General features: G+C 38.7%; 2 protein-coding genes across 11 annotated transcripts in view; one reads left to right on the top strand and one right to left on the bottom strand.

Annotated features, from left to right (window-relative positions):
• Nucleotides 1–6,843, top strand: radx (RPA1 related single stranded DNA binding protein). Its single transcript, XM_056396922.1, has 15 exons — nt 1–1,176; nt 1,586–1,728; nt 1,882–2,074; nt 2,387–2,495; nt 2,692–2,792; nt 2,908–3,027; nt 3,116–3,211; nt 3,303–3,470; nt 3,955–4,112; nt 4,187–4,329; nt 4,457–4,504; nt 4,584–4,702; nt 4,808–5,044; nt 6,058–6,240; nt 6,333–6,843. The coding sequence occupies exons 1-15, from the start codon at nt 585–587 to the stop codon at nt 6,467–6,469; spliced, it is 2,547 nt and encodes an 848-aa protein (XP_056252897.1). The 5' UTR covers nt 1–584; the 3' UTR covers nt 6,470–6,843.
• Nucleotides 6,844–7,424: 581 nt separating this feature from the next.
• Nucleotides 7,425–26,359, bottom strand: part of npas2 (neuronal PAS domain protein 2) — a 43,357-nt gene continuing 24,422 nt past the window's right edge. For 2 of the 10 annotated variants that reach the window (XM_056396913.1, XM_056396912.1), the window contains exons 3-22: nt 25,011–25,067; nt 23,196–23,350; nt 22,902–22,993; nt 22,707–22,796; nt 22,214–22,334; nt 20,711–20,824; nt 20,235–20,353; nt 18,753–18,835; nt 18,545–18,651; nt 18,200–18,347; nt 17,934–18,018; nt 17,701–17,827; nt 16,169–16,266; nt 15,944–16,030; nt 15,327–15,521; nt 14,370–14,570; nt 13,828–14,012; nt 13,181–13,273; nt 12,878–13,088; nt 7,425–11,763 (exon numbers count right to left, since the gene is read on the bottom strand). In XM_056396913.1, the coding sequence (XP_056252888.1) occupies nt 11,554–11,763; nt 12,878–13,088; nt 13,181–13,273; nt 13,828–14,012; nt 14,370–14,570; nt 15,327–15,521; nt 15,944–16,030; nt 16,169–16,266; nt 17,701–17,827; nt 17,934–18,018; nt 18,200–18,347; nt 18,545–18,651; nt 18,753–18,835; nt 20,235–20,353; nt 20,711–20,824; nt 22,214–22,334; nt 22,707–22,796; nt 22,902–22,993; nt 23,196–23,350; nt 25,011–25,067 (2,578 nt within the window). In that variant the 3' untranslated portion in view covers nt 7,425–11,553. The remainder of the gene's footprint in view (nt 11,764–12,877; nt 13,089–13,180; nt 13,274–13,827; nt 14,013–14,369; nt 14,571–15,326; nt 15,522–15,943; nt 16,031–16,168; nt 16,267–17,700; nt 17,828–17,933; nt 18,019–18,199; nt 18,348–18,544; nt 18,652–18,752; nt 18,836–20,234; nt 20,354–20,710; nt 20,825–22,213; nt 22,335–22,706; nt 22,797–22,901; nt 22,994–23,195; nt 23,351–25,010; nt 25,068–26,359) is intronic. The other 8 variants (XM_056396916.1, XM_056396915.1, XM_056396914.1 and 5 more) reach the window with 8 other exon arrangements.

Here is a 26,359-nt window from a genome sequence, read left to right as displayed (position 1 = left end):
CCTGATCTCTGCTGCCACCACAACTAGAAAACAATGAATTCTAACAGGTTTAAGATCAGTTGAATCGATTCTTAGTTTAAAGCCGTCGCTTTGATGACGTCAGATTAATCCCACCCTCTGCAGCTCAGCGCGGAATTTAAAAATAGGAAATTTCTGTGTACATTATCCAGCAAGTTTTTCCGTCAGACTGAAGTACTCGGCACGGCAACGTTAGAAATAGAAATTAAGTGACTATACGAAGTGAATTTATTTCTCTTTGTTTATGTTTTTTGTTCAAGGCAAAACTAGTGACGCAATCAAATAGCACCGGCGTTGTTTCTATCGTTAGGCACTTCCTTACTGATGCGCTCTTCTTAAAATAACCAAAGAATAAAAAGTGTTTTATAGTAGTAGTCTTTGTATTGTTATAAGATGTCTGCTTTTACATTTATTCAGATTAGAAAGTTTTCTCTGTAAGTTTAAACGCGTTGCTGCTAATACTGACAGGAATAAGTTCCGTTATTTAGCCAACAAGCTAACACGAGACTCCTTGTTGTCAGTAGCGACATACTGTAAAACATGACTAGTTCAATTAACTTTTCGTAATGGATGACAACTTGTCCTCATCTTCGATGGTGTCTGGTCTTTCTCAAGCGTCTTTTCTCCAAAGGACGCTGGAGCGCTTATCCTCTACGCAGTGTCTGAAGCTCAAAGCTGAGGACAGGGATGCTGTCGCTGTCATTGCACTTCAGAGGTACTTATCAGAGCAAAGTGAGGGGCTTCAGCAGCAACACACCTACACGTATGACGTGACTGTCACTGATGGAGTCTGTCGAGCTAAATGCTTTGTTCACCCTTGTTTAAACCACCTGGTACACACAAACACTCTGAGGACTGGGACTGATATCAACATCACACAGTGCTCTTTTGTCTACAACGAGAGGAGATTGGGACACGGTTACATTTGCATTGAAAGGCTCAGATGTGGTGCAGAGACGTCTGTCGTCTTGCCCCGCATAAACGATGTCAGTTCACTGCCTATACTGGTAAAGCAGGGCATGGAGAGGAGTGTGGTGCTGCAAAGTGATGTTCCCCTTCAGGTGAGCCGCAAACACTACCTTTCTCTGTGGAACGACGACGACCCAGAGGGAGACATCTGGACCTCAGGATCTCCCTCATCTGACACAGTGCTGGACGGTGAGATGGTGCACCCTTACCCCTCTGTCACACACAGATAAATAACATTAAGGTACAATCTGCCCCTTGGCTTTAAGGCATGTGTTTGACCCAGCACCTTGCCTGTAATAATGTGACAGTGTTGTCAGCATGGCAGTCCGGTAATCAGAATATGTTTTTTCACAAAAGACAATTTGATTAATTAAATAAGTTGAACCTAACCCTATAGCTTCAATTTACGATTATTTTCAATATCAGCTTGTGGATTTATATTTCCACGTATCTCCTAGAAAAAACGTAATAAAAAGGTGAAAAAGAGCCTATCGTATTTTATCTGAACCCAAGGTGATGTCCTGAAACTGCTTGTTTTGTCCGACCATCAGTGGAAAATCCTGATGATGTGTTGTCTGCAATGTTTTCTTTTCAATAGTGTCCAAGATTAGTCTTCTGAGTAGTCTGGAGTCATCGTTTAGAAGCTCATGGAAACCTTTGCCTCTCCTTGTGAAAATAATACACAAATCCAGACTACGATATTATGGGAAGTTTGGGCTCAAGATTGATTTCCCCTATCAGGTGAGTGTGAACCTGCAGAGAATTATGAGCCTCAGTAACAAGATGGGATTTCAGCAACAGGATCTCAGAATTTTATTCTATTTTTTTATCACTGTTATGTTGCAACAAAGTGTAGTTTAGTTGTTTTTCAGCACATGCTTTGTCATATTTCAGGCATACTTTGAAGTTGCTGACCAGACTGGCACAATGTCGCTTGTGCTTTGGAATGAACTTTGTCCAGAGTTTTACCAGAGACTGAACGTAGGCACAGTGTTGTACCTCCAAAATTACACCACGAAGCAGAGTTATTCCTGCCGTTCACGCCCACAAATGGACCATCACAGATTGAAGACCTTTAACTCTGTAGGTATGTACATTTTAAAACTTAGTACCACTGTTTTGAATTATAGCATTATAGCATTAGCATTTTTAAGAATTGTGTGGCTATTGTTTAAACCATTTCACTTGTTCTGGCATTTATTTTTCATTCCTCAGGGTTTAACATTGTTAAACTTACACTTTATGGAAAATTAAAGCATTTTTTTTCCATGTTCTGAAAACTGTTCATAAAAAGCTTTGTGTAGTTTCATCATATCATCCACGGATGTCTGAAAGGCCCAGTGAACTAACACCCATAGCTTCCACTCAGTCATGGTGTCTGCATATGTATTTTTCCAAGAAATCTGCCTGAACCCTCGCAATCCAGCTTCGGTCATCACTATAGTGTCACCAAAGAGTGTGCTGCCTCAGTGGGGATTGCCTGAGGTTTCCTACCAGTTCATCACCAGGTAATGAATTATTATTACTGTTGATGTCATTGACCCCATGAAGATCATAGCTGTCTCTGGTTAGAAAAAAACACTCTGTCGATACAGCATGAACTTGCTGTCCCATGTATGATTTCCGTTATTATTATGATTTTGATGTAAAAAAAAATAAATAAATAAAAACTGCTTCATGTTACAGTATGTATGTTTCTTACAGGTCAGAGTTGGAAAAATTAACCAACAATTCTGCATGTGATGTAATTGGTTTGGTAACATTTGTTGGTCGTGTTGAAAGAGTCAAGAGGAAAGGGAACAAGGGTAAGAAATGTTCATAATTTATCTATTAAATGTCATTTGTGAAGACTGAAAGAAAGCTGCTGAATTTGTAATTTTGTAATTCAGTTATTGGTGATTGACCATGTTCACCTTTTAGGTCCAGAAAAATACTGGACGTATCGCTGGGTACACGCAGTGGACGGGACATCTAACCATCCTTTTATCTTGGAGATTTTTTCCTCTTCTCAACCAGAAATCTTTAGTTGTATATGCCCAAGTAAGTCAGCTGTATCAGATAGCTCTGCTGTCAGACTTGTAAGCATTTTCACTTAGTTTGATTTAATACATCATCATCTCTTCCACAGTGACCTACCTGGTTTGCACTCAGATGAGGGTTTGTCAAGTGGAAGGCTCATTGCCCTACCTCACAAGCAGCTGTGAGACAGAGACATTCATCACAGGTTAGCTGATGATAATCTGCAGATACTGTATGTGGTGACAGTAATGATCACTGCGGTTGGAGACAAACTATATCATCTGTGTCCGCAACAGGCTACCACAAAGGTCAGCCATATGTGAGTGACCTCAGAGTGAAGAATTTCATCCAGTGGACCAAGACTCTGAAGGACAATGTCGTCCTCAAGAAGACTGCTGTCGGTGGCCATTATTGCTACCCTTGTCCTCCCAAGATGTTTACACAGTCAATGGCAGATGCCTCAGGTGAGAGAAAACACAAAATGGTTCACAGGTGAACAGTTTTATTTAAACTTTTTCTTTTTTAGTTTGTCAGAACATATTCATTTCAGAATGCATTTAACAGAGTCTAGCTTTTCTTTCTTGTAATTTCAAGGCATTAAAGGATGGGCTCTACTTGCACTTGGTTCTGTTGTGGCAGGAATCAAATAAAATCTGGGTCTACGTTCTCCTGCAGTTCTGCTACAAGACACGGTCCTGACAATTCAATTGTACTGTACATCTACCCTGCCTGTATCTTTTTGCATAGTTGCTGGGAGTTCATCTTTATACATTGTATTTGAATTTTAAAAATCTCTTCTTTAAAGCCACCCATAAGCGGACAACAGTTTGGTATTAAGAGTACAGTACATCCTGCATTTAAAATTCTGCATCCCACAGTAAAAGTGATTTCATTTATTTTTACTATTTCGACTTTTGTTATTTTGAAACCTTTATGCTCCATCTCCAGCTCAAGTTCCCCTGGTTGCTGTGGCTGACCTGAAGAGGGAGTTAGAGACGCTGCAATATAGGGAACATAAAAAAGTTGCAATTCAAGGACAGATCACAGCAGTGCAGTACATGAAAACCCTGAAGACCACAGAGTCACAAGTAACAGAAGAGAGAGAGGTAAAAGATATTATTTCAAACCATTTTTCCAAGAACAATGAACCATTAAAACTAAGATAAGTGGTTTCCTGTAGGTGCCAGATGTTTCTACTGATATGTGTGTACCAGACACACACAGTCATCCCACAGCAGCTGAGCAGACTTTGCCATACAGTTTAAGATCTCCGTCTGCTGAGAACATCTCAGCTGGCAGAGGAAAAAGAAGAATTCAAGTGAGGTATGGTTTGACCCCTGACTAACAGATTTGTGAGCTTGATATTGTATCAGTAGTAGTACGAGCACTATTCCTCAAGACCTACATTTAATAAATTGAATGAAATGTAACATGCCAACATGTTTTCCAGAGAAGCCACACAGTCCTCCTCGAATCATGGTGGTGTGCCATCAAAAAGGTACTGAAAAAATCAGCTGATTGTATTCATCAGTAAAACATATCAACCATTCTGAGCTCCTCTGTCTGTGCTTCTACAGAAGGGCTGGAGATGAAAATACAAAGGAAGGACAAGAGCAAGAAGAAAATGAGCGTGACTCTGAATTAGAGGATGATCAGGAGGTGCAATGTCACCTACAATTGCAAAATCCAAATCAAGGTGAATTACTGCAGCTACACTTTCACTGCATGTACCTTATATGATCTGTGATCAGTGTCAAACTTCGATTTCAAGTGTTTACGTTTTTCATCTATTTTCCACCAGACTCTGATGTTTTATCTTGGGAAAGCAGCAGTTGGCTGAAGCAGAAGCATGAAGTGTCTGAACATTTGTGTCAAGGTGGTCTGTACCAGGACAGCATCTCTCAGAAGTTCACATCTGACACGAAGAATGTCCTCCTGCAGTGGAGTAACCTTCAGCCAACGCGGTGGACACCAGCGCAAACTGCTGACACCGTCCCACCTGTGGTTTGTCCAGGATACTACCAAGTAACAATATTAGGTAAAGCAGACTTATTCTGACCTATGAAGTCCCTCACTGGAAAAAAAAACATGCTCGTTGTTCTTCCTGACTTTTCTGTCTTGGTATAAATGAACATTTCAGCCTCTGTAGTCCAACCTGTGCAGAGTGTGTCAAAACATCCTCTTGTTCCCTAAATAAATCTCTCTGAATCATTCAAATGACGTAGGCAGCAGCTTTTTCCTCTTTTTGAATAGCTGTCTCATGAGGATTAAAAATGCTGTTGCATTAATTTAATATTGAATACCCATTGCTGAGTGACTTTCTAGGTTTTTATTTTATTACCTTAAAGGGATAGTTTGGGTTTTTTGACGTTGGGTCGTGTGAGGTACTCATGAATAGTCGGTACATTACCTGCATTAGATCCTGAGCAGCATGCTCCCAGTTAGGAGATCCGACCGGGAGCACCCGGCAGAGTGTCAGGGCAATGGGTTGTTGTGAATGGCGCCACCAGAAAAAACGTCTTTTAGACACTTTTAAAAATTCCCACTGAAACAATCCAATATCCGTTTAAATGTACGCTTCAAGCACTTCAGCATTGGAAAAATGTGGAAAGGAAATGCAAAGGAAAGTGCTGTTTTCACGGGAAAATAAACCGTCAGTGGGTTTCGGTGAGTGTTTTTAAAAGTGTCTAAAACACTTTTTTCTGGTGGCCCCGTGCACAGCAACACTTGGCTCTGCTAGTCTTGCAGGTGCTCCAGGTCGGATCTCCTAACTGGGAGCGCACTGCCCACGATCTAATGCAGGTAATGTACCGACTATGCAACTATCCCTTTAACATCAGTGAGTCACTGCGAGGTTAAGTCTTGCTGTCAGTGGAAAGTTGCACAATGTCACATGTATAACACTCCAAAATTCATAATTCTGTATTATTAAGGTTGACATGCTTTAGTAAACATTTACCTGTCTAGTCTATATTCAACAAGTTGTGTAGTTTAACAAGCTCTTGGCTTAAAATAGTTTTCCAAACTTCTTTTTTCCCATCTTCCTGACAGGCATAAACAAGCAGATAGCTGTTGATGCTGCGTATTTTCCTGTTGTGAGTGCTGATGAGCCCAGAGCTGTGGGTCTCGCTCAGGATCCGCACGGCAACACAATGCTGTCCTGTCTTGCGTCCGGATTCCTCTGCCCTCTCAGCGTCAAAGCTGACGACAGTGATGCAACTCTTCCTGAGCCAGGTGAGCACCACACATGTAAACCAACTCAGGAACTGAGACTGGTGATGCTGATGCTACAAAATTGAAATTCTTATGAATTTCTTGTCTTGCAGAGGACATCTTAGCGACCACCAGTGAGCTGGAGGACACACATGTTGTCGGCATCTTGGACCTTTGTCATCTGGGTGGAGATAAGGTGGAAGTCCTGATTAACAAGGTGTACAGAGTGACAGAGGTTTCTCTCGAATAGGAGCTACAGAAGAGCAATGGTACACTTCTGTGAGAGTATCTTGTAATTATTATCAGCGTGCAAGCGTGCGCCTCATGCACCTGTTTTAGACCAAACCCCAATTTGATGCTTAAGAATAGTCCAATTACCTGTTACACATGTACAATAACAATAAATGTCGCACAATACTTATTAATATACAAATTGCGCTTTCATGTTTTGAAGAGTGAAATGTTTTATGATCTATTAAAATACTGAAATATATAAAACTGCATATTTTTTTTACCACCAGAATTAAATTGTATGTTTACAGTGACTGACAGATGTTGCTTAGGATACCAAGCTCAGTTCACTACAAACCGCAAGTTGTTTGACCAGGAAATCACTACAGACTTGTACTATTTTGGTGGCTGCTATCAAATGAATCAAAAATCAAATCATGTCAGAGATGACTTGCTTGGTAGCCATTGAACACTTTTACAAATTCTCTAATGAAACAATATATTCCTCTGAGAAGTGTTAAAAACAATATTTTATTTAAGTGCTGACGTCAAACCTTTTTCCTCCAATGTCCAGTGCCCTGCGCAGTCTTTTTCATAGATTAATATTAGTCTGCTTTTGTGAAGTAACAATATGCCTTTTTGCATTAAGAACACACAGCTGAGTAATACTCTTGTACATAAATATTTTTTAAGAAACAGTTTGCTATGAATAACAATACATATGTTTAAAAATATTTATTTTAAAATATTTCACAATATCCAGGTTGATTTATAAATAATTCAATATAGCATAATTAATATCAAGATATTTTAGAATGTAAACTTAATTTGTTAATTTCTTTTAAAACAATATTAACAATATTTTAAAGCTTATTTTGATGGTAAATACAGAGAGAAAACAATCCATACAAGTGACTGTGCAACACCAACTTGGATGCAAAAAAAAGCCTCACCTCCTCTAATAAGACACTTCATTATCTCTTACAAAATTATTTTAATTTTAAAATCATGTAACATACATATGTATCTATTAGACATATAAAATAAACAACTATATAGTCTAAACTTCTTTTTTTTTTTTTTTACATTCTATTATACAATATATTCAATGTTTGTTTCTGCACTGAAACAACAGAAATGGCTGTGTACCAGGTTAGTTTTGTTCATGTCCTGGCAAATCTTACACAGAAAGCATTGATCTGACCACACCTCACACCTGTGGTGCCAGTCATTGTTTTATAAATCAGAAAAGGTAGTACAAGTTAAATGTGATTGAAATCACATGCCTTCAAAGACATTGACACTGAATGAAAAACCCCATGAAGGAGAAAAGCATTCTGAAAGTTGAAGAAAAAAAGTGCAGCAACTACCATTGGGGAGAGCATTTAACTCCAATACAAAGAAAAACTGTACTGACTGAGCAGATGGATTATTTACAATGACTTCTGTGAAGCAATACACACTTAAAAAAGAAAGTTCTAAAAATCATCTCACATCCAAACATTGTGGTGGAGAATGGGTGATTTGTCCAAAGCAAAAATAATTTAGGGCTTAACCAACAATTGGAGCACATATCACATGATTCACTCACAGTGGAGTTTAATGAGCAGAATTTCCCTCAACCACCTTTGCAAGGCAAGTAATATGATAACAGTTATTTTGTATACAGACATAGACTGAAATCTGAAAGATGTGTTTAGATGGAAAAACAACCTTATGGAGGAATTTTACTAGCACTGCCTGAAAGGTTGATATTCTGCAACATGGATTCCCCAACAATATCTACAGATTTTTTTGTCAGTAGTTGAAATAATTAATGGAGGAAAATAGATATACAGTTGTCTATGGCACCTCTGAGTCTTTTATGTAACTTCATTGTTTCTACACTGAACATATGGAAGTGTGGAGATGCATAAAGGGTGCCCAAGGCTTCCTTCAACCATCTAAAATAATATTTTCATGATGTTCTACAATTGCACTTTTTTTTTTTTTCTTAAAAAAAATCTGAAACCCATTCAGGTAAAAAAAAGGAAAATTACTTCAGTCAGTTTTGGCTGAATTACCTTGACTCAGCTGTTATTATCACTAGCAGTGGCCACACAGCTGGACAGCTGTTGCTGCACCATAATGTGAACTCTAAAAGTATGTGAAATCCTGCTTGACAGGAACATATGGATTCAGATTCTTCATAATAATTTTTTTTTTTTATAGTCGTGGTGAATGTGACCCTTTACTCCAGAGTTTCTGTGTCCTGTAATCGTGTTGTCATCTCATGTTTGGGAGAAGCTAACACTGCAGCACATTCCCATGCAGACAAAGTCCTGTGTAATCATTGTGACCATAGTCTTCAGTGGACACATGCTTTTCCTTTAAAAAAAGATACTGCTTATATCATCTTCTAAAGGAATGTTAGGACGTTTTCATTAAAAAAATACTTCCATATAATTTACATGGTACAATGGCTTATTATACACCTCTATATACATTGTACAGCTGTTCTGAAACAGTATAAATTAACATTCTTCTTTTTCAGATTGACATTGCACATAGGAAAGTGTAAAACGGCACTGAACATACATGCTGAAAGTGTTCTGACAGTGGAGTCCTGTTGTCCAATATGAACAGCACCAGTCTTGAATGGGACCGTAACATAGTTAACTTGAATGTGTACAGCTGAGGTGGCTGAGATCAGACTGTCAAATTGAGCATTACGGGCTGATTTGGATAAAGTATAGCACAAGTTCCACAGTGAGAATACCAGTAAACGCTTCACACAGTCACAAGAAAACTGTGGTTTTCCTGCTGAGCTATCTGGGAACAACTGTGTAACACAGCATTTTAAAGATAGAAGACTGCTGAATTTAAATGAAGTCAGACTGACACAGACTGTTCCTGCACAGTATACTTTCGTGTGTGATTGTCGTTACCAAAACATGTATGTTTTCCTCCTGGACATCGTTAAACTGCCAATCTGGCTTCACTAATACGCTCCAGACCTCCTTCTGTTACAACTGTCATCTCAGTTCTCTCATATCTTAGTCACACTGGCTGTTTGAGATAGCTGATTAGCAGTTGGAGATATCGCAGCAAGATTTCCTTCACCAGTCACAAAAAATATGATGGACTAAAAAAGTTTTTCACACAAAGAACAAGATTGTAACATCTTATAATGACAGGACTGACTCCGCAGATCACTTGAGCAAATTTCAGATATATGAATACACAAAGTTTGACAGTTAAAAATAATAATTTAGAGTTTTTGTTATCATTGCAGCTGTATGATATTTCACAGAATAGCATATTGAAAGTTACTATGTTTTCAAAGTAAATTAAATATCTGCTAGCATAATTTTTTTCCAATAAGATCACATTCATAGTAGGAAGCAATGTATTATTTAGCCCAGCTGCTCATGGTTGGAGCATAGGTTTTGTGACTTCCCAGATGTTCCACACAAAACAAAAAAATGAGCAGACTTTAATAAACAGGGTAACACTGGTCAGAAATATCCACACAGCAGGCGGACTCTCGTCCAAATCGTATCTCACTTTTTCTGAGATATTAAAATCCCCAGGCACTACTCCTGCAGCAAACTACAATGAGCCACATACAGATCAGAGGTGGTGCACTCTCCTTGTAAAAACATCATCTTGCATTAAACCATGATGGGGTAAGACATTAAGACCAGTGTTGACCTTTTAATGTCTGAATGAAACATGAAATCAATTATAATTTTTGTGTATAAACCGACTTTCGTATCACATATGGAGTATAAATAAACATGAAATAATTTCAGTAGGGATTCAGTAAATATTTAAATGAATCTTATCAAATACTATCATTACAGAAAGTTTTCAAAAAGAGTTTGGACTTACTGATGTTAAGGTTGCAAAAAGCATCCAATCTATTATATGTAATATATTTGTAATAAATCCAATACAAATCTAGGTGTCTTTTCTTTAAATCTGATGCGGAAAATAATAAATTATGACCTATGAAAATATAACTTTGTATTCCAAATGGACCTGAGCTGGATTTTTAAAGCCATAATCAGACAAAACCATCAAACCGCACCATGGATGTACCATGGTTAAAGGCACACATTTTTACCCCCTTTGCTAGCTTGTTTATCATCCAAAGACTCTTACTGTAGAGCTCATCAGAGCTTTGTTTGTCATTCTCAGTGAGAAGTGGTGTGATAGTTGTAGCACCCCTTCCTCAGTCCCAGATTGAGGCTTTAAAAATCTAGATAGACCTTGCTAGTAATTGGAGAATATTCCCCCCAGTTTCCGTGTGTGTCACATGTGAAATCTGAATTCTTACCAGACCTGATTTTAGATATGATAGTCATCTCACCACCACCAATAAAACCTCTTGTTGGTGACTTGCCATGAACATACCTGCAAGTAAATCATTTTTTTGGGGACAAAATGGCAGTGGAGTGACATCTGATGCCTGCCAACTGAAATACACATTGATGTAGAGTTCCTATGTCCACACATCCCTTTATGAGACAAAGCTAAAAATCTGAACAGGGTGATGATATTATCATATTATCATTATCATATATTGTCACTTGGGAGGGGTCTGAGGACTAATCTCACTGTTAAGCCACTATTAGTGAGGAAAACAGAATATTAATTCGTGGGAAAAAATAAAGATTCTACTTTTGGGTAGGAGGGTAGTACCAAAGTGCAAACAGACACTTAGAAGGAAACTCTCTGTGTTAGATGAAAACGTCCACATGTAAACATGTGGGAGTGGTGTCTTCTTGAGAGCTCTGATAATCCACTTGTTACAGCAGTGTCACTGATGGACGACTGAGTGTGGTGTGGGCCGGTGATGAAGGGCCCAGCACCTCAGACTCTACTCAGATCCTCCGCGTAACGTCAGATCAGTGCGGCCTCTGCTTGTGGTTTTCACTCCAGTGACGTATGGACCGGCTTCTTCTGAACAGGCAGCTTCACATCTAAGGTAAGGTCACTACGAGAAATTTTCCACCTCCACTGCAGAACTTGACATCAAGTTTGACTTGCCACAGCGTGCTGCCGCCTACACGGCGACAACACAGGGAAATATCAGCGCTCTAAGAAAAACCCACAGCGCTACCGAGTCAGCATATTTTGGAAGTCTGAAACACTGCCAGTCTGGTTTTGGGAATGTTGGTATTGCCTTTGTTGCTGTTGCCGTTGTGCTTGCGGCAATTGCTGTGCTTGTGGCTGCTGCTGGATGTATCCCACAGTGCTTTGCTGTGGGACATTAGTGGTGTGTAAGAATGCTGGAGTAGACCCACCATGCACAAGTCCTTGAGTCATCTGTGGACACAAAAGCAAATGTGAATGTACTCTGGCCAGTTGGCAGAACCCCCTTCACTAAGTTTTATCTTTCTTAAACAGTTGCTAATCTTGACTGAGATGCATGATAAAAGTATACATGAGTGTTATCGCTGAATATTTAGATTTAGTACTCTGCAGTACCTAAACAGGGGTTGTAAACACATGTCAGGCATAAGGCCTGAATCTTATGACTCTTCATAAAAGCAAAACCCTCCCAAGTATTACTAGTTCTGTTACAATGCAGAATAAAGTGAAGGCTAATGTTAGCTAGTAAAAAAACGGCATGCTCTTTAGCAAATTTCCACATCTACTGTTTCTTAAAACTGACATATTGGTCCCAGTAACTACTGGAAAATAAAGAATAAAATAAAGTACAATAAAAGCCTGATACAGAGACAGGATTGCTGTCTTCAGCACATAGCAAAACACACCTTAATGATCCATGGTGGCACACTACTCATTCAATAAATCTCACAAGAAAAAGATGAAATAAAATACAGTGTTGGGGTATGTAAATATGGAAAAACTAGGAGACTCTTCTAACCCTGTAAAATTTAGACCACCCTCACTTCAGCAAAAAGAAAATAAATATATAACCCTCCCCCTTCTCTGATGATGTTTCTCAGGATGTTTTGGCGTGTAAAGGGATTTAGGTAAGCTACTTATGAACTGTGTTTCTCCACCAGACTAACAAAATTTATCTGTGGTAAGTTTTTTGAATGGCTGGGAGGAAACATGATAAAAAAAAAGTAAAGTCTGAAGAAAATAATTCAGTATGACATGATTTAATATCTGATCTAATGAATTTTGATTACATCACAGCTTTGTTACAAAGCTGAGATTTTATAAGGACTGAATGTAACACCAATCTCTTCGTTAACACCCTGTGGGAATGGCACTGTTGCTGTGGTAACTAAGGATTGAGATGCAGTGTAATACCTAAAATTATCATAAATCAGTAAATATAAAGCCTGAGCATTATTATGCAACAACCCATTACTAAATATGGATTTTAAACTCAAACATATGCTAGTCGAAACTATACACAGTGACTGATATCGCTGCATCACCGCACAGCAGATGGTCGTCGTACCTGAAAGAACTGCTGGGGCTGCTGTAGCTGCAGGGAGTGCTGAGAGGCCTGAGGCTGAGTGTGGTAGGCTGACTGGGACTGATGTGAGATGAAACTGTTGTGTGGGAACATAATGGGGGACGTGAAGACCGGGGAGGGCACGAGGACAGCATTGCAGTTGACCTGCTGCATGGAGAATGAGGGGGCCATGATCTGCTGCTCCAAGGTGTATCTGTATGGAGTGTACAATGAAGAGCTCAGTCAAAATGTGACATTATACCACAGCAGGCTGTGTCTGTGCAGGCTAATTAAAACAGTTCTCACATGGTTTGGGAGATGCCCATGTTGCACTGAGAAGGCTGCGAGGTGACACTGCTAGTGGGAACCAGCGTCTGCATTGGCTGGTTGAGAAGCATGCTGCAGAAAATAAAATCTGTTACTGGAAGAATTCAGTCTGGACAGCTAAAAAAAAAAACCCAATGAGAATGAGGTTTTCAACTTAAAATTTTCCTCTAAAATAGTATCAAGGTAGTACAAGAGATAAAAAGGAAATTTTTGATGTTAGCAGAACTTTATTTCTGAAATTATTTGGAGCCAGACTCATATTTAGAATTAAATTAACCAGAGAAAAAAAGCAAGGAAAACCTGACCACAGAAATTGCTGATGTGAAAAGAACCAAAATTGTTCAAACTTTGTTTGAAAAATGTCTTCATGTAGGATCTAATTGCTTATAACAATCAGAGAATACATTTTCAGGGTCTTCGAGATTCAGAATATCATAGTTTAGCAGTAAAGTACATGTCCTGTAATTTCAGGATCCTATAATTACTTCAAAAATTACTTTCTGTGTGGGATGGCAGAAAACTGCTTAATGCTCTTCATAAAACTGACCGTATATTACTCATTTTTAATGTCTGCCAGTACTGTCAATATGGTTTTGACTATTATGTGTCTCTTTCAGGACTCTCACCGTAGTTGTCCATCTTGGCTGAACTCGTTGTCGGTGTGTCTTTGGTTTGCATCCTGCAGAGGCCTCGTGTTGGTCTGAGAGAACATCATGGGGTTGCTGTAGAAGGGCATTGTCACACTTGTGTTCGTCTGCACGGGCAAACTCACTGACTGTACCTGCCCGCCCCGTGCAGTCCTTTGCTGGACCTACGATTAAAAAAAATAAAACACACGCTGAACTAATCAGAGATACCATACACTTGTTAACAGCGTATTAAAAACAAGAGAATCCACCAGTTAAATTAAATAAATGTCTAATCTGCTCATCCATCCTTCCTACATGAAAATAAAGTATTGCTACAATGCAAACAAAGCACAAACTGCATACAGCATGTGATTAAGCAACTGAATATGAAGCTACACCCTGTTGTTATGATGTTTATATCTTTCAATAACAGACTTCCTCCCATTGTGTTATTATCCTCTTAACATTAGAGGACAGCTGTGTGTGTTTGGACATGTTGGTTGTTTCAGATTTGCATTTTCACTTGAACAGCTCTGTACCTGTGTTGAGGGTGAGCTGTTTTCTCTCAGGAGAGAGCGAGGGGACGAACTGTGGGGCCCGCAGGCTGGTGGTTTGGGGTGGCCTGAGAGTTGTCTGATCACCCCTGATTGGCTCAGCTGAGTTGGCCGGCCTGGGCCCTGCTGCTGAGGCTGCTGCTGGGCCTGGCCAAAGTCATTGTGAATAGGCTGCTGTAACAACATCTAACACATACATATAAACAGAAAATATGAATTTATAAAAATAAATAAATAAATATAAATAAATTTACAAAAACTATATAATCATTTTTTCTTGAAAATCTATAAATACTACAGCCAAAAACATTTCTTAAATGTTATTCTGTACATTTTGTAGACAGATTTAATCTGTTCAATGTTTATTCTGTTCCAAAGTCACAGCAGTATGTCTGAACGGCCTTAGGTTTATTCAAATCTATTTAAGGTAACACTAGGGAAAGGGAAGGGCGATCAGTTCAGGTTTAATTTCGATTAGCTCACTGTTAATCTGTTGTGTGAAAATGTGTGTTAGTGTTTCAAATCACAGCTCATCTCATGTCGCCTTCACACCCAGGAGGCAATGACATTCAACAACGTGACAACTCGTCCTTATTAAACACACATTACACCACTCCCAGGGTCTCATCTCTTCTCTGAGCATTTTATGTGGTTATCATGTAGTGAGGAGAATACTGTTGTTGAACTGGTTAATGCTGGCCTCTTGGTGGGGCCATTCCACCATTACTGTGAGGGGTTAGGTAACCTGATCTTACAATATGACTTCCTCTAACAGCTGATATGGACATGTCCTACCATTTTATGTCTGGTTTAAAGTCTGTGGCTATCTATTTTTGAACGAAATTAAGTGCTTTCCCAATGAAAAAATCAAAACATGTGATTTCATGTTTACTTTTAACTGCTTGGCATGAGTCTTTTACTGTATTCTGTTTTTAGACTTACCTGGAGGTTAGCCAGGTGAAGCTTCTCCTTAATGTCGTGCAGCTCCTGCTGCTGTGTCTTAATGTCAGCCTGCAGAATGCGAGTCCTCTCCTCCAGCTGCTCCTTCAGCTGGTTCATTACACCGAGCTGAGGCTGCTGCAGCTGATACATTGACGACTGCTGCTGCTGCTGCTGCTGCTGCTGTGTTTGCTGCTGCTGGAAATACATGATCCAAAAAGATCAGTTAGGAACAGACATGAGAAAAGTTTTCTTTTTTGTACTTTTTTTTCTTTCCTTCAGACAAAGTTATGGTAAACTTGGCAAGCTGTATGATCAGTTGGTATGCATCATATAATGGTCTATTCTTGTGAGCCATGCACTTTTTCTGGGAAATACTGTAGGTCTTAAAATAATATGGATGAGTGATTTATATATACAATACAAACAGTTCAGATATAATCTTAACAATTATTTCTTTTTTTTCTTTTTCACTTGGTTTTATGACATGATCTTATAACTGTGCCTGGAGCTGGAGGCACAGATGAACACATACAGCAGCAACAGTTGTAACAGTAAGATACTGTACAGAAACAGAACAGAGCGAGGCAACAGGCAGGAGAGGAAGTCTAAACACTAACCATTGCGGAGTGCTTGCTGCAGGTAGGAGAAAGGGGGAGACTCATTTGGGGAACAAGGTCAAAGGAATTTTGTCTTTGTGACAGATTCTACAGGGGAAAATGACAAAGTTTTAAAATTTTGCACAATCTCTGACATGATATTGTGCCAACTTGGTGCAGTTGTTTCTCACTGACCAGTTTATCTCTAAAGAAAGAGAGACACACGGAAGCGTTCAATAAACTTACCTTTGAACTACTAGGCTGGAGTCTGGCAGATGTCTTCTCCGTCCCAATGGAAGCAGACTGCCATGATGGTGTGCAGGCCTCTGTGTAGGAGTTAGCTGCTGCAGAAGAGACAGTTCACCTCAACGTCATAATCATTGTTTTTCTGTATAGTTGAAAACCACAGCAAAGGTACTGCTCTACTCATTTCAAGAGTGGGATACAGTTTCTTATCTTGTCAACTGCTGATACGCTCACATACGTTGCTTCCAGTTATTTTTCCACTTACACAGGAATTAAGCATTTCCAGCAGGAGTTACTGCTTTGCAGATTTAATTTGCCCTGTGTTTGCCTCTTAGGCTACAAAGAGGCTATTGCCTAACCCTATGACTCCTGGATGTTTGTACCTATGGCCTGAGAAGTGGACTGCAGGCAAGGCTCAGGGCTGGAAAAAAATGTATACTCTGCACAACAAAAATCACCATTGAATCTATATTTTTCTCCATGGTCAATATTCTCCAGACAGTACAGGGCAGCACTATCTTCGTGCTCTCTATCATAAAGATGTACTTATAATATTTATTATACAGTATCAGGTCAAATAAGCAAATTAGATTTTAATTTGCAGTGGTGTATGAATGAATGGAGAATTAACATAACTTTTCCATTTTTTTATGCACATAATAATGTTTATTGGTTGAACTGATATAAATATAAATGCACAATAGCATTCATCGTTCCATTGCAAAAAGAAAAGGTGAGAAATGACTGAATGACATAAGATATATATTGTATAATTCTCAGGAAACAAACACCGTACTGTAATGCTTATTAATATTTCATTCTACAATCTCGCCTCTTTAAAAGAGGTGGATTGTGGATACTCATATGTTTCTTCCTAAAAAGAGTAACCACTGACCTTTGGAGATAAAGCCAGAATAACTTATGAAATGCATTTCTTTTCTGGTTGTATAACAATGCTGCTGATTCACTAGCCCCTGACTGCCACCTCATTCTATCTCTGACTTAAACCCACAAACTATGATGCATTCAGTTTTCTCATTGTAGTCGACACGTAATGAAGCAAATACAAATGAGTGACTAATCATTGCTCTGACAGATGTAGCTTTATGAGTGTGTGTGAGAATAATGAAAGTTTGCATTTGTGTAGGTTAAGGGAAGTCAGCAGCAGCAGCCATGTTTACCAACTGTAATGAATCTGCCACTGTGCATTGTTCGTAAATATGCAGATGGCAGTGAAGTGTGTTAGTACATTAGACAGTGGGTGGAAGTCAGAGAGACTGCAGGCCCAGAAAAACAGGACATGCTAAAGTAAGCCCTGGAAACATTTCATCATAGATGCATCATCACCCATATGTACAAAGGTAGGTGTTTTTATTGACTTCTGGCCTGCTTAGTTACAGTGGTTTTACCTCTGATTACAAGATAGGAGGCTGAACCATCGAACTTTCTGCAGCCATATAGAAGCTGGATTTCTGTAAATATTGACCGGCTGTTGAGTGAGTTAGCACTTTAGAGAGCAGAGGATGACTCACATGCAGAGTCTGACAGCGCTGTGTGGGAGGACTTCCGGGAGCTGTGGGAGGATACTGAACGTGCACCACTGTTTCTGTCCCGTGTAGGGTCCAGTGTGGAGCAGATGTCCAAGTACAGCTCCTGAGCCTGGAACACAGTGAATTATTCAAAACAGAAGGTCCATTTAAAGCTGACATAAAGACTGACCTTGTAAACATTGCATACTGTATGTAGAAGTACTCTTGACTATTACCTTCACAGAGGAGGGAGCTATCTCAGGTGGAGACAACTCTTCAAGGCCAAATGCTCTCCTCCGTTCAGCTCGCACTTCCGCATAACTGAATAACAGCAGATAGAAACAGCACATGTGACAAATCTACATCAATCTTAATCCAAATCTACTGTTATTTCTGTCAAAACCACCAACACCCTATACGCACCCCTAATCCCAGGACAATGACAAAGTGTACACGTCCCTCCCTTGACAGAAGTATCCAAAGGTACGCCAATAAGTCCTACCTGACAACAGTGTGAGTACAGACGATGAACTCAGGTTTGGAGTTCCACTGGTGGTACGTGATGTAGTAGTGAGTCTGCAACCAAATCCACTGCTGACCTTTGGTCAGGAAGCGATAATAACAGGATTTACCCTTTCCAAACTGCATTACTGAGGAGAGAAAAAAGAAGACGCACCTCACTGCCATGTTCATGTTTACAGGTGTAACAGGTCAAACCTTTTTATGTGCACTAGTACAGTGGATGGATGCATTTAACTATAACCTATTTGTCAGAGATGGATTAGTAGATCTGGTTGTAAAGGTTGGTAAGAAAGAAGCAACAGACAGAGATGACAGAGTTACTTACACTGCTTGTGACATTGAGCTATAAGCTCCAAGTCGTCCACATGATAGTAATCATAGCCAGAAGTTCCAAGAACCTCAAAGGGTAAATACCCTATGATTGGTGAAGCTCTGAAACAAAAAGAACATGTTCAACATGTAAGAAAGACAAATCCCTGCTAAAAAACTTTCATGGCTGATTGATAGGAGAGGGAAAAACACAAATCTTTTACCTGTGATCTAAAAACAGGAACTTCCACTCAAGGCTGTGTCTGGATGTGAATTCATCACAAGGATCTTCCACATTACACAAATCCTAAACAAAGTCACAGACACAGAGGGAGAAAGTCACTTTCAGGATTTCACAATAAAGCCAGGAATTAACAGTCTTATTTTCTTTTTACCTAGATAGCTGGTAGATTTGATGCAGTACTACCACAATTTATTCCTTTCTATCTTGTTTTCAATTAATACATAAGACTGTTTTCACAACAAATGAAAATATAATGTGTGCAAACATTTGTGGAAATTTTATTTATCATTTTTTTATTTATCATTTTTCTAGGATAAATTAAATTCGTATTGGTTGGTATAATGCTTATTCTACGAAACATGTCACAAAATGTACAGTATAATTTCTGCTGCTCTAGTATCAAGCATTTGGCAATATTGACAGTTTTGCTTACATTTAATCATTTTGTAAGCATATTTGTGCGTCAAAGCACAACACAACACACAACAATTTGCATGTTCTGATTATTTCCTTCAATCTTTAAGTCGTCAGCTTTTGTTCACAATATACTAAAAGTAGAGAGTAGAATCTGTGAAAAATATGTTTTCTGTAGAATTTGAAAATTACATATTAAAATGAGCAAAGGATTTGTCTGGTGTCTGAGAATTGGAGGGAAAAAAATCGTACATGTCATATAAGTTGAGACGCTATTGATCCAGTCATTCCATTTGGCAAAGTCAGTGTAATCAGTGTCTTTTACTTTTTGGAATAAGTAGTGGGGGAGAACTGAAGCCCGTCCAATATATCAGCTCTCTGACCACCCACACATTTCAAGGCAGTAAAGTAAAAATGAAAAGACCTGTCACGTTTTTTTTATCTAAAAAAAGAAAAACCTATTTATAAATGTATATAAACCATCCTGACAGTTATTGTCACATGTGATAAACAGGAGTTTAATGGCACTTGGCCATGCTATACATAACATGCTATTACATTCTCGTAAATGCAAACACGCAACAGAAGTTAGTCCCACCTGAGCCATCATTGGAGATGTGTGCCATTTTGTAATTTTCCTTTTATGTCTGGACAGGACAGAGGTAAGTATAAACCTGTTACTGTGATCTGAGTTGATCTCAGGAAGGTTACAAGCTTATGACAGTGACTTTAATCGACTGCAATAATTTGGCAAGAGTCCAGATTTCAACTCATTGAGCACATTTGGGATCGGATGTATCCTAATGATGTAATCAGTTGGGAGGTACACAGTGTGCCACACTGTACCAGTGTGCAGCAAGAAATCTCCAAAGGGTGCTTAACTCAGTCGGTACGGACCTCATGCCTCAGACAAAGTCTCCCTCAGGCCATGGACCACAGCTCATTGCTGTCACGCAGTTTGATTATTGTTGTTTTCAGTACCACCTGTTTTAGTCCTTATAAGGGTAAGAAACAAAGTTACAAGTTTAAAGATCCCAGCTGGTCTTACCTTGAGGAACTGCGGAGTGACTAATCGTACAGTAGCAATGAGGCAGACCTGCTCCTCCAGCGTTGACTGCAGGCTTCTTGGTAACGTCAATTCAAGCCCGTTACAAGAAGATGTAGGCACTATGTGACAGAAGACAAGGTACATGGGACATTCGTGACATCCATCCTAATTTTAACCCATGAAAAACCGTAATCCTAACCCTTTCTTCCAATCAGTTTGTTATATTAATGCTAAATTAAGAAGATACATGGATGACACTTTTTACTGAAGGCTTAAAAAATAGACATTTTACAGAATTTTAAATCAGACAGCAACAGTAAGACAGCAACAGTGTAGATAGACAGGAAATACGGGGAGAGAGATTGAGGGAGTGACATGCAGTAAATGGTCTGGCCAGCCAGGAGTCCAACCAAGGACCTGCTTGCTCTTCAGGGCTTTTTACATGTGCTATGTATGAAGAATATTAAAATCCTTACCATTGTTATGAAACTTGAAATCTCCAACAAACTTGACGTACTCGTACACAGGTGGCTCTTTTGGGTCAATGTTGCCTCTGGCAAGATGACAGCAAAATTCAATATGTGCCTCACCTGAAAAACAGCAGATTTTATTTTGAAGGTTAACAGCCTATTCATAATACAGTTCATGAGCACCTTTCTACCAAATTGTCTCAATTCTTAATGAGGTGCTTCTTGGTCATGGTTGTGTTTTGTTTGACAGAGCAGTTAGAGATCTGCAATGTGCAAATGACGAAAAGAAGAAATACAATTCATATGAAACATTGTATACTCCAACACATCTTACAACAGATAATGTTTGATATAGAATATACTGAGGAGAAAGAAAGGGTTCACATCAACAAAGAGTTATGGCATGATGCTTAAGTAATATTTTAATACGATCCTCAATACATTTCTTAATCTCTCTTGGGAGAGTCGAAGGAGATCATACATGCATAACAACTGCACTTTAATCTTCAGTCATGCTCAAATGTCAAGTCTCTGAAAGAGAAACTGACTAATGGAGGGCTTTGACCTGGATAAGACTGTTTTCCAGCAAATTTACTACAGAAGTGCATAATTTGCTAGCAGTTACAGACAGATGATTATTCCCTAAATGCTCAAAAATCTAAAAGTTTTGGATGTACAAGTCAAGGTAGTTTGGGCACTTTTAAAGATGCTTTTTATGTGAATTCAGCCGATGGGGGAAAAAGCAGGTGGATCAGCATAACTTGCACAGGGACGCAATTATTTTGGTTAAAATCCAGACATTCCTTTTCGTGCAAGAAGGATAAAAGATTGATGTCTCTTTTGAAATGTGCCCAAGAGAAGATGATCACTCCAGACATGGCTCTGTGACAGTGACTGTGCTATTTAGGCTTCTAAGGACAGACCAAGACACTTGCGACTCACCATCTCTCTTCCTCAGAAAAGCCCAATAGTAACATAGGATTAAGGTCAGTGTCTTGAGCCCCAGATACTACATTGCTTTGGATTACTGTGCTAACATAACAGTGATTTAAAGTCTTAACTATGATACTAAGATAGCTCCTATTATTAGCTAAAAGGCTAATCATAGACACACACTCATCAGCAATCCAATAAAGCGCAGACCCCAATTCAGCAACTTGCTCTATATATACAGTTTCAAGTGGCATTATCAGTGTCAAAGCAATCTGTAGAGATGTTCTGAAACACGGAACACAAAATGCCTCTATAACAACCTGAAAAGACTGATACAAACTCAAGTGTTTATTTCAGACAAAGACCTACAAGAGAATAATTTCAACAATCAACATTATATGTACAGTATTTCCCCACACACTGAACGTTTGACCTCCTGGTATCACGGGAGACAATCTACAGGCTTAAACCAGTCAACTTATGTTGTGCTTCAACACGATGACCCAGACGCAGTTTGGTGCTAGAAACAGACAAGGGCCAGACGTGTGCAGAGAGGCCGCCCAGTAGGATACTCACTGTCAAGGAAGTCAGCAGCAATGGGGTCAGTCATCAGCATGTGGGATGATAGCAGCTTATACACCTCCCCGTGTTCCCGCTCCGGGAGGAAATTCAAGATATTTTGGTCCACCATATCTGACTGGTGCAAAAGGAGAGATGGATGATGGTCAGTCTTTTGGGGAGTATGTGATATGTAACAGTGCTGCTGTAGAAATAGACATCACATTACATGTTGTATAATTATTAAGCACTGGGAGCCTATCTCCATTTCTGAATTTTAACTTTTTTTCAGATTCATAATTTAAATGTAGTGCACAAACTATCTCTCGTAAATGTGTTTTGGGAATAAAAATTTAATTAACATCAAGGCAAACTAATAAAAAAATCACATTCTAACATGTCCTGGATCAGATCAGGCGAATTGCAGCTATCAATTTATCAGTGCAAGTCAAACATTAATCAATAAATGTTGTTAACATGTAACTTACAGTATTTTAGCTTTCTCACTTACCGGTAAATGGCCAGTAAGTGAAGACACACTGTCGGATACGTATATGATGTTTCCATCTGTAGTTAATGCTACCAAGAAACCATCTAGGGCCTGTAAGAAGAGGGAAAAATTGGGACTTTGACAATGAGGCTAGGAGTTTGTTAAAAATTTGAGCTGCTAACCCTAACCCTAGACACACATCATCCTGAGCTTTACCTCCAGCATTAGCTGAGTGAACTCCTCATTACTGAGGAATGAAGGCTTCCAGTCCTGTCTCACATCACAGGTTTCATTCTGTGCAGTGATGTCTAAAACAGATGGAGGGTGGAGTAAAAGAGAAGATTTAAGTCAAATGAATGATGGAAACTAAACATTCTGCCAGAAGTGTGTTAGTTAATTCGAGAAATAAGGGGAGGGGGGTCTAAAAGTAGAAACAATTCTACTAGAGTCTTTTAAAATTTGTCAAACTAAGAATACATGTTGTATACAGAGTACAATACATTTCCCTACCTTTCTGTTTCTGCAAGAAGTCAATAGTTCTCTGCAATATGGTTGACTTGTCCATCTTGCGCGGATGGCCTTGGCCCTGCAGCATGGTGCATAGCTCCTTGATGAGTACATTGAATTGGTCTCTTCTTTTCTTTTCTGATTTGTTACGGGATGCCCTTAAGATGTCAGCACATGAAAACAATTAGAAATCAGTGGAATTAAAGATGAAAACTAAGCCAATCCAGAACCTATAGTTTGACATTTATTTATCCTGTTAAGGCTGGGGGTCTAACGGCAGCTCAGTGCTAATGAAAATGAACCTGAGATTGATCTAATCTGTAGCTAAAAATAACTGTTATAAAGACAGAGCATGACAAACGCAAAGTAAGTAACAAGTAAACACAATTTAGGTCTTTAAACAGACAATTACAAATTAGGTGATTAATGCAACTGCTTTCACCACCACCATTTTCAGCAGACAAACTTTGATAAACCTGCTTTGCACCAAACAGTAGACAGAAAAAGCTCTCCACAGACTGAATGTGGGAAGTCTAAGTCATCAAATCTTGCTCTGGGTCTTTTACGTGTGTAGGTAAGCAAGCCTTGGTATCTCGTTAGCCATGACAACATAGCTCCACTCTAGGTCCATAAGCTTGTTTTTAATTTCCTCTGTCCCTTGTGGCCAAAAGTGTAATGCATCTTTAATTACAAAGAGAATTATATATGTGATTTAAGATGACTCTTTTGATGTTGACTAATCTGGAATTATAGAATGAATAAATGTTTTAAAACATTTAGTAGTTTGTGCAATTAGAATTTATTCCTACAAACTAGAATTACTGTCTCACATTGCCTCTGCCAGCCAGTCAAGTTGCAGGAAATATGGTCACAATCTAGCCTTCTGTTCCTGAGTTACAGTGCTGAAAGATGGCCAGATGTGTTTGACTGTTTGGATATAAATTTCATCACAAATGTCATCATCATTTTATCCTATTAGACATTTGTGTTACATTGTGTCATCACTGGTGTATGAATATTTCAGTTATGGCCAAAAACATGTTTTGTGAGGTCACAGAAGCCTTGAACTTTGACCTTTGACCACCAAATTCTAATCAGTTCGTCCTTGAGTCTAAATGAATTTTTAGAACAAATTTGAAGAAATTCACTCAAGGCATTCAGAAGAATTGAACGTCAGTCCAAAAAACCTGAAATGCTGGAGGCATAATTGCACATTTCAGCAATGGGATCATAACAGGTATTTTGGTGGAACTGGAACAAATTTGATTTGCAGAAATTAGACACAGTTTCCCCAATATTAAGGTCAGCAATAATTTTCATATGTATGAAAAAACACCAGAAACACCTGATACCAAATACTGCCTAGAGCCATTCTATTGAGGAATAATTAAACACATGTTAACAGTATTACAACTAACTAAAAAATGGAATTTAAAAAATGTGTGAAATATTATATTATATTTGACAGTTAGCAGTATCAAGAGGTGACCCCTTGTGAATGCATTTTTACATGAATTCAATTCAGTCAATTTTACATCTAAAGTTATGCTCAGCCTTGATTTTCATGAACCTTATTCTTTACTATAATGTCACACTGAAGCTACAAGCGTATTTTGAAATTATTAAATACCACCAAGCATTTTTTTCATCCCCATTACTAAAGGAGCAGAAAGAGAAATTAACTTCTGAAAGCTGTATCTAAATGAGTTAAAACTTCTATGCCCTGTATTTTACACAAACATATTCATTGCGGTATATTCAGTTCAATACAAGTCCAAACTGACAAACTGATATAAACCTGCACAGCAAGTTGAATACCTTTTTGCCCTGTCTTTCTCATCTTCATCCATTAAATCTTCCACGCAGCTGTTTGTGCTAGAAACAGAGAGGTGCATGTTAAACATTTGTTTAATCTTTTTTACACATTATCACTGCAGATATTATCTGAAGCCAGAACAGCACATTGGACCTTAATGTAGCTACTAAAACAGGTTCATTAATGGCAACAGAGATGATCAGTCATAAAGCACTGGGATATATGTAAACAGCCACACCCAAATAAGACTTTAACCTGAGTATGGGCAGTAGCAAGTTCTTGCCTGATGAACAATTTCACTTCAAGTGCTAACGGACTTCTGCTGCCCAAACCCAATGCTTTGTCAGATTCTACTGAGTTCAGGTTGTGTTGGGGCTTCAGGTTCAGGTTGGGATCATGTTTGTGTATTTTCAAAATTGCACTTATTAAAACATTCCAATCTTTCACTCTCTGAGAGTGCCAATTGTCTGTATCTATGCATGTCATGGGTTGCAAGTGGAGATGTACTACCCAGTAGAAAGAGAGAAAAAGAGAGTAATATTGTAGCATTAGCCTGATGACCTAACGGTCAGTAATGGATGAGATAAAGCCAAAATAAAGCGTCAGGTTTAGGTTCAAGTTTAAGGTCTGTGCAAAAAACTGTAAATATTACATGGTAGAATCAGCTAAAGACATACAATTATTATGTTACTGAGGTACAAAGATCCTCTAAGGCGTTTCTGGTTTTAAGGTATATAAATAAAAAACTGAATTGAAAAGAATATGCATCAGTAATGAAGTATGATCATATAATAATGTGACAATATGGTATCAACACAAGTGTTTCCTTTAACAGTGTGTCTACACTGAATGCAATGCAACGGAAATACATGAATTGTATAAAGCCTGCATGAATAGGAGAGGAGATTAAGTGGTATGAGATACAGTACGTCATAGAGCCTGCAAGTAAAACAATAAGCAAGCAGTGGAAGTTTAAGTCAGTAAAATGAGCTGTGCTTGTAATCCAAACTCTGTGTGTGAGTGTAATTCTTTGTTGTTATAAATCAATATTAATATAGCAACACAGTGATTCATTTAAGTGCTTTGATTGCATCTGTGTGAAACTGTAGCACACTCCAGCTCAAACTGGGGTAAGACACTGTGCATGACACAAATTTCTTCAGATATTCAGAACTGAAATTTAATAATCGAGATATCTTTTTACACACATTTAACATGTTCTCATGTGCATTGTTGTGTTGTATACAATTACAAAAGTTGCAAATTTCTGTAAAAATCCTAGTCATCTGAATCCTTCTTAACCACTTTCACTGACACACTTGCCTCCTATCATCATCACATGCCTAGTCAA

Source organism: Seriola aureovittata, chromosome 15 (genome assembly GCF_021018895.1).
Source record: "Seriola aureovittata isolate HTS-2021-v1 ecotype China chromosome 15, ASM2101889v1, whole genome shotgun sequence".
NCBI classification, from domain to species: domain Eukaryota; kingdom Metazoa; phylum Chordata; class Actinopteri; order Carangiformes; family Carangidae; genus Seriola; species Seriola aureovittata.
This window is presented reverse-complemented; position numbering and strand designations above follow the sequence as displayed.

Excerpts from the sequence above, each read along its gene's own strand:
- radx (XM_056396922.1), top strand. The coding sequence starts at position 585 with ATGGATGACAACTTGTCCTCATCTTCGATGGTGTCTGGTCTTTCTCAA. Across the intron at positions 1,177-1,585 it reads ATCTGACACAGTGCTGGACG|TGTCCAAGATTAGTCTTCTG; the intron begins GTGAGATGGTGC and ends TCTTTTCAATAG. Across the intron at positions 1,729-1,881 it reads AGATTGATTTCCCCTATCAG|GCATACTTTGAAGTTGCTGA; the intron begins GTGAGTGTGAAC and ends GTCATATTTCAG.